Source organism: Numenius arquata, chromosome 21, assembly GCF_964106895.1.
Source record: "Numenius arquata chromosome 21, bNumArq3.hap1.1, whole genome shotgun sequence".
In the NCBI taxonomy this organism is placed as follows: domain Eukaryota; kingdom Metazoa; phylum Chordata; class Aves; order Charadriiformes; family Scolopacidae; genus Numenius; species Numenius arquata.
Window position 1 is genome coordinate 5,975,224 of NC_133596.1, and position 13,336 is coordinate 5,988,559.

General features: G+C 52.9%; 1 protein-coding gene across 1 annotated transcript; it reads right to left on the reverse strand.

Annotated features, from left to right (window-relative positions):
- Positions 1–601: 601 nt before the first annotated feature.
- Positions 602–10,577, reverse strand: TMEM39B (transmembrane protein 39B). Its single transcript, XM_074162021.1, has 9 exons — positions 10,427–10,577; positions 8,155–8,363; positions 5,979–6,198; positions 5,622–5,705; positions 4,797–4,951; positions 3,835–4,171; positions 2,797–2,984; positions 1,740–1,860; positions 602–1,044 (listed from the first exon to the last, which is right to left on the reverse strand). Exons 2-9 carry the CDS (start codon positions 8,280–8,282, stop codon positions 808–810), a joined length of 1,470 nt encoding a protein of 489 aa, XP_074018122.1. The 5' UTR covers positions 8,283–8,363; positions 10,427–10,577; the 3' UTR covers positions 602–807.
- Positions 10,578–13,336: the final 2,759 nt, after the last annotated feature.

Below are 13,336 nucleotides of genomic sequence, written 5' to 3' on the forward strand. Positions count from 1 at the left end.
GGGGGCGGCGGGAACGGGGAGCGGAACGGAACAAAGACCGGCACCGGGACCCCCACCCCCCCCCAACCCCGCCATCACGGGGAGGGGACCCGAGGCTGGAGCAGGGTACGGCCGGTGTCACCGTCAACGGGGATGGCCCCGGTGTCCCCAGCCTCGCATCACCCGGGTGGGGACCTTCGTCCTTCCTCCTCCTCCGGGACCGGGGACCTCGGGGGGGGTGGGGGGGTGGCTGAGCCACCCCCCCACCCCCCCCCGAGGTCCCCGGTCCCCAGCGTGTCCCCTCACGCCGCTGCCAACCTCATAATTTCCAGCACAGCAATTAAAAACCCATTTAAATGAAAAACCCACCATTTTCCCCCATGGCTACAGAGCATCGGGGGGGGGGGGAAGGGGGGGAGGCAGGTCCTTTGGGGTCCCCCCAAAACCCAGGATGAGGGTTCAGCCTAAACGAAGGCGTGAGCTTTAAAATGCCTGTAATTCTCCTCTTCCCGCTCCAGCAGACGCAGAGAGGTGTTCGCACCCCTCAAAACGAAGCATTAATTAATCATTCCTCCTTCTCGGGGGGGGATTTTCCCAGACAAACAACAGGCAAACAACCGTTGGGAGTAAAAAAATATGGTTTTTTTTTGGTTTTTTTTTGTTTTTTTTTTTCCTTTTAATTACATCAGTTATCAAAGAAAAAAAAAAAACCCCAACAACAACAACAACAACAAAAAAAAAAAAGCAGTGGTAACAAAAATACAAAGCTCTGAGGGTTTTCTCGTTTTGTTTGTTTTTGTAATAAGCTCGAGCATCAGTGCAATTGTTTTAATTTAACTTCTGCTCCGAGTCTCTGCTGGCAGAGTAGGAGTAGGCTTTGCCCAGCACCAGACGGTCACGCAGCAGCTTGAAGAAGGCGTAGTAATTGCTGAAGAGGATCAGAGCCAGGGAGATCGTCTGGTGCCACTTCTCGGAAGAAATGAGCGAGTAAAGCTGGTAGAAAATGACGGCTCCTTCCAGCAGAATCAGGATGTTGAGGATTCTCAGCGGTTTGCTGAAAAAGAACTGCAGGAGAGACCACAATCAGGCACCGAGCGAGGTCAGACCCTCCGGGTGGTGTTTCTGAGGATGTGCGAGGCAGCAGCCGGTGAGGATTCCTCTGGGATTCCCCTCCCGGAGACACATTTACCCGTGAACAGAGCCCCTGGTTTGAAGGGGACAGTCACCCTTCTGGCAGCACCCATGGGAAACACGGGACTAAGGTGAAACGCTGCATCGAACCCCGCTCCTTCCACCGCCCCAGGACACCCCACCGCAGCTCTCCTGCTCCCAGAGCCAGCTCAGCTGCTGAGGACAAGGGGACTGTGACCCCACAGAATGAATCACAGAATGATACAGGGCTGGAAGGGACCTCTGGAGATCTTCCAGTCCAACCCCCTGCCAAAGCAGGTCCACCCAGAGCAGGTCACACAGGAACGTGTCCAGGTGGGTTTGAATGTCTCCAGAGAAGGAGACTCCACCACCTCCCTGGGCAGCCTGTTCCAGGGCTCTGCCACCTCACAGGAAAGAAGTTCCTCCTCATGTTTAGGTGGAACTTCTTATGTTCAAGTTTGTGCCCGTTCCCTCTTGTCCTGTCACTGGGCACCACTGAGAAAAGCCTGGCCCCATCCTCCTGACGCCCACCCTTTCAGTATTTACAGGCGTTGATCAGAAACCATCAATCAGATCACCCCGCCGAGGTACCACACGTGGAATCTTACGTGGAATCGGAAGTGTGAGACGTCCGAGGGCACCGCCACGTTGTAATGACCCACAGCTTTGTAGACGTTCTTGCTGTGTTTCACCAACACTCCCTGCGGCCACATGCACTCTTCCGTCCACCTGTGGGAAACAGAGAGCTCTTATTTCCACCTCCACAGCCGAAGGGGGACTGGTGCCTTCCCACCCTCAGCCTGGATAACGGAAGAGCTGCCTCCCCAGCAGCACTTGCCAGGGGAGAGTTTGTCCCACCAAGGCACGTAACCATGGCAGTGACAAATGGCACATGTCCGGGGCCACAAGCAGGAGGCGTCTTGCCAAAAATCAGATCACAGAATCCCAGATTGGTGGGGGTCAGAAAGGACCTCTGGAGATCATCTCCTCCACCCCCCGGCCACAGCAGGGTCACCCCAACCAGGTCACACAGGATGGTGTCCAGGTGGGTTTGGAGTTATCTCCAGAGATGGAGACTCCCCACCCTCTCTGGGCAGCCTCTTCCAGGGCTCTGCCACCCTCAAAGTAAAGACATCTTTCCTCATGTTCACACGGAACTTTCTGTGTTCCTGTTTGTGCCCGTTGCCCCTTGTCCTGTCCTTGGGCACCACTGAGAAGAACCTGACCCCATTCCTGGAGGGGTTCAAGGCCAGGTTGGAAGGGGCTTTGAGCAACCTGGTCTGGTGGGAGGTGTCCCTGCCCAGGGGAGGGCGTTGGAACTCGATGATCTTTAAGGTCCCTTCCAACCCAAACCATTCCATGATTCCATGATCCTCTTGCTACCCGCCCTTCAGATATCACTCAGCATCGATGAGATCCCCTCTCAGTCTGCTCTTCTCCAGGCTGAACAGATCTGCTGGCTGCGCCTGGCGGTGGCCAGCACAGAGTGTCTGTGTGCTGTCGGATGTGTCAGCCGACAACTCCGCGCTCTGCTCTCATTTTTCTTTAATTTTAAGCACCGAGAGGAGGAGGAGAGGTGGCTGCAAAGCTGAGCTCCTCACCCAGCCTCTGTTCAGGCCAGTGAAGAGAAAACTCCAGTCCCAGCCCCGCGAGGGAGTTTCTTACTGATGCTGGAGCACGTTGGAGCAGAGGGATGGATCGACCTTCTGCCAGCAGCCCAGGTGCGCCGCGGCTTTATGGAGCAGGTCGCAGTAACGGGCGGGTAAGAGGTACTGCATCAGGATCACCGACGTGCTGATGGAAACCAGAAGGAAAAGCTCACACGACCAGCGTTTGTCATAGTACTGAGTGTTCTGTGGGGGGGGACAAGAAGGATGTGTGACAGCGTGTTTGGACAGCCTCACCTAACAAAGCCATCAAAACACAAAGCGCTCAGGCAGGTAAAACGAGGGCTTTTCACGTCGCTAGTAATCCTGCCTGAAAAAGAAGCGCCCACATAGGACGGCTGCTGTACAACTCCCCGACACACCACAGAGAAACATTTATGCTATTGTCACCCATCACCAAAACCAGGGAGATGCTTCCCGATGCTCCTCAAGCTCAGCTGGTGACGGGTGGGAGCACCAGTCCCTCAGTGGAAGGAGACTCGGGCTCATCCCTGAGGTCTGGCAAATTTACTACATTTGTCTCATTGTACAACATATTGGGAACTTAAATAAAACAGCTAAAAATCCTAATCAAAGTCCATCCTCTTTCATACTGCCTCCCTTATTAAATTCAATCCCCTTGTTCTGGAGCTCTGTCCTCACAGACGGTTGGTGTGTGAAGGACTGGTCAGCCTGGAGTCCTTTTAGCGTCATGGGCAGGCGGGAGGGACATGCTGCTCCCTGATGGATGCACGCTCTCAGGACAGTCAGAAGAGACTTTATCAGGTCAAAATATTGACCTCTGTTAGCCAGAATTTAAGCAAACCTAAACCTGGGTGGTTTTGCTTCTTACTTTTCACAGGATCCCCATAAATGGGTTTGACAAAGCTGCCTGCGCACACAGACCAGCCCTGACCAACCTCTCCATGTTCCAGCTGAGCAAGGAGGAGACCCAGATCTCCTCCCTAACCCAGTGTCCACCCCACCACAACCCTCCCCGGCCAGCCCCATGCCTGGAGGAGCAGCCTCTGCAAGAGCAGAGGTGGCCCTCGCTCACCTTCACGAACCAGACGGGCACAAAGGCCACGTAGTAGGCGCTGAGCATGGAGCTCACCAGCACCTCTTTCATCCGCCAGTTAAAGTCCATTTTCAGGTATTCCACCTCGTTGCGGATGAGATCTGGGGAGAGGCAGCAGGCGTGGGTGGGCATGGCCTCCATGCCGTACATCTGGCGAGTGTGCTGCTTCCAGGTCTCCTTTAGGACGGTGAGGTAGTCCCTGCCTCTGGAGTTCACCTCGCTGGTCTCTCGGGGACCGATGTTGGCCACCTGGGAGAAGAGGCCCGTCTTCCGAAAGTCACAGTTCAGCTGAAGGAAGGGAATGTACATGCCAAACCTGGAGCAGCAGAGTGCAGAAAGGTGGTTACCTCCGTACGAGCTGCCTTTGCTGGCAGCAGATCAGCACCACGATCCCATCCCCCTCCCAAACGGCATCTGGTACCTACATAAAGTCCAGAAAAGTGCTTCACCAATCTCATCTCAAACACACACACCGAGTCTCAGATCTTTATGAGGTGCTTCCTCCTGCATCTACCAGAGGAAAGGGAGCTATTCCCATAACTTGACTGGGAGCAGAACTGGCTTCCTTCATGTTTTGTTAGTTAACATCATGCGGGGAAGTCGTCTGATTCACTCCACCTGGCAGAGGCACCTCAGGACTAAGGTAAACCGAAGATTTCTTCGAATACCATGAGAAAAGCACAAAATCCTTTTCTGAGGACACGCGCAATCTAAGAACTACAATTAATGCTTGCACTAAAACTGAAATATGGGTTAAATGTTAAAGAAGTGCCCTGCCACCACGAAGAAATGTGACAGAGCAGGAGGGAAAAGGGTAGTTTAAGTTCTCCTTACAGTTAATCAAGTGCTTTTTTGCTTTCAGGCTTCATTTCAACCGAGCAGCACCCACTGCACTGAAGCAACATCAGAAATCACACCTAAGTGACAGAAGAGATACTTACGGGTAACACAGGAACAGGAGATTAAGGAAAGAGTAGGTTCTGAAAAGGTGAATTATTGATCGACACAAACTCCAGCCTGTGCCAGTGAGAACAGCAAACCGAGTGATCACCAGGAAAACAGAGCGTGGCAGGGAGACTTTGCCACTCTGCGAAGCCTGCGGGGAGAGAAGAAAGAGCTGGGCAGAGGGGAGACCAATTCACTCTTCCTGCAGGAAGCAAACGGTAAATGAGCAGCACTTAATCTGCAAAATCAAATGCACGTGCACGAAGGAAGAGCTAGTGAGAGGCTCTGTTCGACTGCCACCAGGAAGGGGAGGCCTTCCGTAGGCTGGAATCTGGGTTCTCCACCCAAAACCCAAGGCCTCCTTCCTCGAGGTGGAATGAGGAGAGCTCTCGGGGTTTCTCGTTAAGGTCTGGCAGTTATCGGTGTGACCAGCCCACCTTCCGGCACTTGCTCGCCACAGAAAGCTTCCGCAGGCAGCAGAGACCGACCCACACCGGCTCCCCCTTGCAGAAAGCCAGAGTAATTAAGAGAACAGGAAAAGAGCCAAATACTGTTCTTCACAAGGAAGAAAGCGGAATTACTGCAGTCTAGTTGAGAGAGTAATTCAGAAACAATCACAGAAGGACAGAGTCACGAGCCATGGTTTGAGGCGCTCGTTTCTGTTCTCTGTTCTTCCCCTTAGAAACCGTGCCCAGGTTTCTGACTTGGACACAGCACAAAGCTCTTTAGAAAAGGACAGAAGAGAATGGAACTGCAAAAGGGACGCACAGCTTTACACTCTGCCTGAAATAACAGTTCTGAGATCTGCTTGGGGACTTTACCTCCTTCACAATAGCACCAATCAGCCGGCGTGCCAGGACGATCGTCGTCACTGTCAGCACGTTGAAGTCGATAAGATGAAAGTTCTGCGGTGACAAAACCAAAATGATTCCACTTTCCACCAGGCAGCAGAAACCCACATTCAACAGAGAAGCGCCCAAATTATTCTCTTCTCCCCAGACTCACTCTTTTCCCGAGAAAGAAAATGCCAGACAGCCAGGGCCCAAAATTTGACGAATAAGAGTCACCTGAGCAACCCTCCAGGGCTGCAGAGTCACATTTATATAGAAAACTTTATGTCTAAGGACTCTAGAGAGAGTCTGTGAATATCAGAAACACAGCTGCCCTTTGGTGCTTACCAACGACGTGTGCGAAGGCGGGTGGGAGGGTGGGTACCACCAGACAGTTTTGTAGATGTTGATGTAATGGACAAAGAGAGCGACGAGATGACAGAAGAAGAGCTGAAGTTCGAACAGCACACTCCTCTCCACCGGCAGCTCCGGGATCTTACAGTGCCGGAGGGGGACAACTGTCTGAGCTGCCAAAGGTGGGCTGGAAAGGCCTGTACCCGAACCGCTCCTGCCAAGGGAAACCAAAAGCCAGCAGTCACTTCCCTGAGCTAAACACAGCCCTGTCCTCCAGCCCACGAACTCAGAGGGTAGGAGTCGGCGGGTCCAACACTGACTCAGAAACCTAAGCTGACGGTCGTGGTCAGCGGCTACCACAAACCAGACGTGTCAGCCTCCCGGGGACGTCCAGGACAACTGTTACAGGCAGACGTGAGTGGGAATTCACCCAGCGAAAGCAGCGTTTGGAACCAGGCCAGTCTACAGCACCAGGTCATTCGATATTAAATCCCTTGCGTTGAGTCAGGTTCAAAAGCTGTGGCTGCATTTAGCTATTCAAGGGGCAACCAGCGGCCCTCTTAATTAATTGGAAGCTTTCAGGCCTCCAGTTGCTATTTACATTTCTAAGAGTGCTTGAACATGAAATACAGAGCAATTAAACACAAGCCCTTTCTCATTCTTCAACTTCTGTTCAACTACGGAGGAAAAACAAGTTTAGTCAGGGGTGCATATTCCTGTGTGAGCACGCACACAATCCCAGACAGCAACCCTTTTAATCAAAGGGAAGGGAGTTAATATATACGAGATGCATCTCTCCTGATTTGCAATCTCTAAATAACAACAGCCAAAGGAATCTGGGTGTGGGTTTCAAAGGAACTACAGAGCAGAAACTCTTATCGAAAATCCCAAAACGAAACCACAGAAAGTCTCGGGAGTGTGACTGCAGAAAGATTTCTAGCCCAGAGGTGGACACAGCTGGATCAGCCCATGGTTTTTAAAACAGAAGGCTGACAGCCTGAAATAAAGCCATGCGTGAGGGAAAACCTTTAGGAACCCGAGCTGTCTCTCCAAAATCTCCAGATTCCCAGGCTGAGAGGAGTGATTCAGCTCCTCAGGACTGATAAATCCACCAATAAACTCTGTTTGTGTTCTGGTCCTCCAGTAAAGGGTTTTAAATACAAACACAAAACCTTTCCTGCTTTGAAGAGACACAAGACCTAAGGGTGCTCTTGCAAGAGCAGCAACAAGAGTCTCGTAGGCATAAAGAGCATAAAGCTCGTTGGGACTCCTGGGCCTGGACCGATGTGTAGGTGATGGGTCTCGGGGGGTACGGCTACAGGGACAAACCCCTTGGAGGCAAACTGGGGCCTGGATCTGTACTGCGTCACCTACTCGTGATACAGACCTTGGTGCACGCTCTCACAGCAAAGGATGTACAAGTTATTGCTCCACCTTCTGTGCCCTTGCAGTAACTTGTTTGAGTAACTGTATCCCTAGAAATTTCTTGGCCTAGGGCCGTCAGCAGGGAGTATGTTAAGACAGATCTAACATTTTCTTTGCAGAGTTCAGACGGCACCTCCTACTTAAGTATGGCTGTCGGTGCTCTGCTTCTCCTTCCTCCTCTCTACTCAGTCGCAGAAACGCAACCAGCCAGGATAGAACCTGAACCCTCCCCCCCCCCAGCCTACACATCACCTGATTTAGCCAAAATCTACCCCAGAAACACCTCACCCAACATAAACTTCAGTGCACAGGAGATGCAAAAACTAGAACTCGAGAATCAGGCTTTGGATAAAAATTTGACTCTGTTCTTACTTTCCATTCAACGGTCACTAAAGGCTCTTGAACGCTCCTGGAAACCTGTCATGGTCTGATAAAGCACTTAACAGTCTCAGGCAAATTAGAACCCACCTATCCTAATTACAACACGTAGCACGGACACTGCCACATATAGGGAAAGGATTTCAGCCCGACACAGGGTGTTAACAAATCCCCGAGCCAAAGGAAAACCAGCAGGCTACGAGATGAGGAGATAAGGTGTCCCCTGCCCCAGAGAGGAGCGGCCGGCCTGGCTGGATGTGATGGGTTTTATCGGTGTTAGGTTGATGGTTGGACTAGATGACCTGAAAGGTCCCGTTCAACCGGGGCAATTCTATGATTCTATGAAGATGTGGAGACTGGGACGTACCTGGTGCGTGAGCGCACACCCGTGACAGAGGAACTGGTGGAATGGCCGGAGCCGCCAGCGGCCCCCGGTTCACAGAGGGGATTTCGGCAGTAGGAGGTTCGGTTTGGGCCCCGCCTTCCCCCTGCCATAACAACAGAGGGTGCGGAGGGTTGTTCTTCCAGGCGGCTTCTCTGCTCTTCACTGCGGGATTACGTCTTCAGTCCTTAAAACTGAAAGGAAGAGATTTATAATTAGGGCTCATCTGCTCACCACGCCCCTGACCAGCGGGGAGCGATCGCTCACGCTGCCACCGCGCAGCACGAAGCGGGATAACGCAACTTCGCTCAACCCTTTTCTCCATCTCCTGTATTTGCCACAGGCTATAGATGCGGCCCCAGATAGCTCCCGACACTCCCGGGACGTGCAGCAGCCTGTGAAGGTGCTGTGAATTCACCCAGAGTCCAAGGCAGGCTCCCAGGGGAGCGGGGAGAAGCTTTTCGTGCCTCTCTCCCAACCCCAGGCAGTTTCCAAGGAATTTAATCTGCATGGCTGTGGTGTTATCCCTGTTTTACAGGCAGAGCAATGTACTTACAGAGATGCTAAACAATTCGCCCAAAGGATTCAGTAAATTGGGCGTATTACCTTGGTCCCCTTTTGCCCGATTTTGTGCTGGGATCAAATATTCACAGCTCTTTTAAAGGGATACTGAAAAAGCACACAAACTGGCTTTTTCCTTCTTTGTTCCTTTAAGACGTGAAAAAAGTAACTAGCATTTTTAGGGCATGTGTTGTTGTTGTACGTTTGCATGGCAAAGAGCTCAACGAGATGTTACCCCCAAATTAGCTTTTCTAGTGCTTGCTTGCCACAGTGTAAACAATAATAACACCAAGGTTTTAAAAAACCTTCTCTGGACCCTGTTTAACCGTAGGAGAATCCACACAACTTAGGGAAAGGTCAGGGTGATAATACACCATTTACTAGAAGTGAAATCTGAACTGTGAAGAAACTCAGATCAGGTCATATCAATTGCTTAACGTTTCTTTTCCTGATGGCTAATTTCCAGTTTGCATCACTTAGGAATTAGCATCTGGAACGAAGACAATTTCCTGAAGGTTCAGAAACTGTTCTCAAATAAGTTTTGAAGCTTAGACTGAGCTCCAGAGTCCTCCAGCAAACTGCAATACCAGTGCGGGGCAATGAGGGATGGGGTGTAGGGGACTGCGCTGGGGGCTAGACCCAAGAAAAACAAAGACACCCCAAGATGGGGCCATCACATGGGCCAAAGGGGCACAGAGGTGGCTGCAGCGCTGAGGGAACTGGGGGGACACACAGAGCAAAGGGTAGAAACCCCAGTTTGTGCCGTGGTGACCTGGGGATGCAGGGTTAACTGCTGGTAAAGCGGAGGGGCTGTGCACAGGGCCCCCCAGGACACAACAAAGGGGCTGGGGGGGGACACCAGATGGCCAGGACCCTGGGGGGAAGTGAAGACAATGGTTTTGAGGTCCAGGACACCACGACAAGAGAGTTTGAGAGGGAAAAGCGGGAGGATGAAAGCGTTGTGCCTGAGGGGGGAGCTGTGGGGGCACTCATGGGTGCTCTGGGAAGGCAGTTTAGGGGCCGCAGGAGCTCTGGGAGCTCGGACGGGGGCTCTGCAGGAGCAGTGGGGGCTGCGAGGGCACAGGCCGGCGGCCGTGGGGCCTACAGAGGTGCAGGCAGGAGCCACAGGCACTCCCGGGGAGCCGGCAGAGGCTGGAGGGGAGAAATGGGAGATCTGAGGGGCACAACTAGGGACTAGAGAAGAGCGGTGGGGGCCACAGGGGGGAGCAGCGGGGGCTGTGAGGGCTTCGGGAGCACAGGCTGGGGTTGTACGAGGGTGAAGGGGGCTGTACGGGCCCCCGGGGTGCCGGCCATGGCCGGAGCGGAGCAGTGGGGTCCGCAGGACGGGCCCCAGGAGAGCACCGGGGGCTCCGGAGACTCCACCGGGTACAAGAAGCCCTGCAGGGGAGCGTCTGGGGCTCCGGGAGCACGCACCGGTGCTGCGGGGGAGGTACGGGGGGACCTAGAGCAGCTCTGGGGGAGGCTGCGAGCCAGGCCGCGGCCCGGGAGCCGCCCCCCTCACGGCGGCGTCGGCGGGGCGGGGCCGGCTGCGGGCTCTCTCAGCGCCCCGCCCGCCGCTCGGCCCCCCCTCCACCCCTCCCGCTCCCAACCGTCGTCGTCCTCCTCCTCCCTTTCCCCCCTCCCCCAACCCCGGGTCCGGTGCCCGGGTCCGTCCCGCCGCTCGGTCCCCCCTCACCCATCTCCGGCCGCCGCTCAACCTGCGCCGGGCACAATATGGCGGGCGGGGCCGGCGGCGCGATGGCGGCCGCCAGCGGACAATCCTCCTGCCCGGCGAGCGCGCGCGCGCCCCCCACCTCCATCGCCCACCAGACCACGCCCCTAACCCCCGCCCACTGCCACGCCCCTCCACCCAGGCCACGCCCACTCACTCTGCCCTCTGCCCCCGCCTCTCGCCCAGGACCAGGCAGCGAAGCACGTGGGGCATATTTGGGGCGGTTTGGGGCATATTTGGGGCATAGCTGGCCCCCATCCCTCTCCCCCCCCCCATCTCAACGCCCTCCTTCGGGGAAGAGCCCTCCCAACTCAATCTCCCCCCAAACAGCAACTCCACAGCAGGAAGAGAAAGAAGAGAAAAAGCACACACCTTCGAAAGCCAAAAAAAAAAATAAATTAAAATTTCCACGTTAATCCTTTATTATAGGGGATGACTAATCGTTTTCAACATCTGTTGAGTACTTCTCGCTAAATACCAGCCGCCGAAGAGCTTGCCAGCTTCCTATACAAGTTATTTTAATGCTGTGATTCACCTTGATCAGTTTTCACCAGCTTTACCAACCCCTCGCCGCGTTTCCCATCGATTTCCTCAACTCGTGGGTGTTCCACGCTTCAGTACAGATGGAGCATTACACAATCCCGACAACCACCCCTGCCGGGGCTGGAGGCAAAGTCATCTTATGAGGGCTTTAATGAAGTCTAATGAACTTTCACAAGGCCAATCTTTTAACTTCTTCCTGGTTTTGAAAACCATGACATGCAGAGCCATCAAAAACCAGGAGCATCCAGATGGATTTTAACAGAATCTTCCAGGTCCAACTATAAAGGCGACAGGGAGGATGCTCCGGTGTCAGGTAAAAAACAGGTTTGCATCTGTAATACCATCTACGAGCCTTCGGTTGTATTTCTTTCTAAACCCAGTGGTAAAAAGTAAGAAGTTCATTAGAAAATACTTTATATTTCAGTATTCCACCACAAAGTTGCTGCTCTCCAGCGTTCGCGGCGCCGAGGGAGGCTCCGGTGTTCTCCAATCACTCACCAAGAGCTGGCAGGTTCCTACTCCTATTTTCCAACGGCGTCTTAAGGAGGTTCCTTTATCAGATCAGAAATGAGCTCGTCGGGAGATTCATCCCACTTGGCAAAAGGAGCAAAACGGACGTGGAAACAAACATTTCTATTAAAACCATATGGCAGCAACGGAAGGCTCGACCGAGCAGCCACAGCAAAGGTTTCTGCTCCGTGCTCACAGGAACTGAGCTTCCCCAGCAGAAAAAGAGGAGCAACATCTCCACTCGAGACGGGAACTCCCAGGGGCCCTGCAGAGATTCATAGGAATTCCTCCCCCTCAAAGCTCACCAAGGGGACACGTGTCCAACACCTCATCCAAGGTGTTACGGGGTTTATCAACAAAAGAAGAATTTCCCCAAGCCCCGTCTTCGTCCCCAAAAGCACCGTATGTACTCGTGGAGAGAAGAGCGGCGCTGGCAGCGCTGCCCGATGTCCCCTGTGTCTCCCAGCAGATGGGTCACAGCTGGTCCCTTCTCCTCTGGGACCCTCGGGAGGGTCTGTCACAGGCTGCGGGAATCGCCCTCAGCCCCAAGTGTCCTTTAGGAGAGCAGCGGCGTGGGCTGAGGAAGGGAAGAGACGCACGTTTAAATGGTTTTTCTTGGCGCTGGTCGTGACAGATGCTCTCATACAAATTTAAAAACTCATTCTGTACAAAAAGAGTCGTCTGCTTTAACAGCTGCCTGGGGAATCCAGCTGTGCTCCTAAACCCAACGTACCAAACACAGAATTTTAGAGAAGGCACATATCAAGATAATGTCTTAAAACATTGTGCTTTCAGGAAGGCGAGGTTAAACATAAAAATACCCTCGCTAAGTTATAAAATAAAGCTTGTAGGCATTCGCTTTCTTTAATAATCCCAGCAGCAACTTGAAACCAGGGGTAAGGAGCGGGCAGGCTGTGCCAGTCTCCTTCCAGGAAAAGCTACTGGGGACGTCTCTGCAATTCCAGCTGGAGCCTTTTCCCTGAGGGCTCAGTTTCACGCTCCTGTTGCTGCCCAAGACACCGGCCAGGAACCACTAGGAGACCTCACCGAGGAAGCATAAAGCCCAAGTTTGTACCAGCTCCAAGCAAATCCATCAGGAATATTTACCCCGAAGGACTGGGCTAGAGGCTGAAGGAGCCACGGCCACCCAGAGAAGGTGACAGAGGGCTCTGCAGCGGGAGGATGTTTATGGAGCCCAGGTTCTCCCGCAAAGAACAGTGTTGTTGGGAGACACCTCCCCACATCACGCTGTGCAGCACCAAGCTCTTGTTTATGGTCTTTACCAAAATCCTACAAATAATAAGACGTGGGTTAGCCCTTTGGGGAAATCAGGAGATGAAAAATCACCGGTGGCTCGTTAGCTCACAGCCAGCAGATACCACCTCCAGCGGCAGCAGTAGAAAAGGGAAGGTTATTCAGGTTATTTAGGTGACTCAGACTTGAGCACTCAAAGGAATCTCTACCCCTCAGAAATTTCAGCGAGTCCTGTATCACCCCCGGAATGTCTGGCTAATTAGAGCATCTCCAAGAGACACATCCGATGCTGATGGCTATTTTGGGATCTCAAATTAGCTTTTGCAGACTCTAGGCTAAAATCTGAACATAGTAATGCTATGAGAGGGAGGAAGACATCCGATGCAGGGCATGTTTTCAAAATACTTTTGGCATATACAGTTATTTTCAATATATTAAGATTTACATTCCTCCATAACATTCAAATCTCTCCCATAAACATGCAAGAAAAGCAATGCACAAGCAAGCTGGGTTACTCCAAAGGCAGCGCCACAAGATCCACTTCTACGGGTAAAAAACTGCACCATA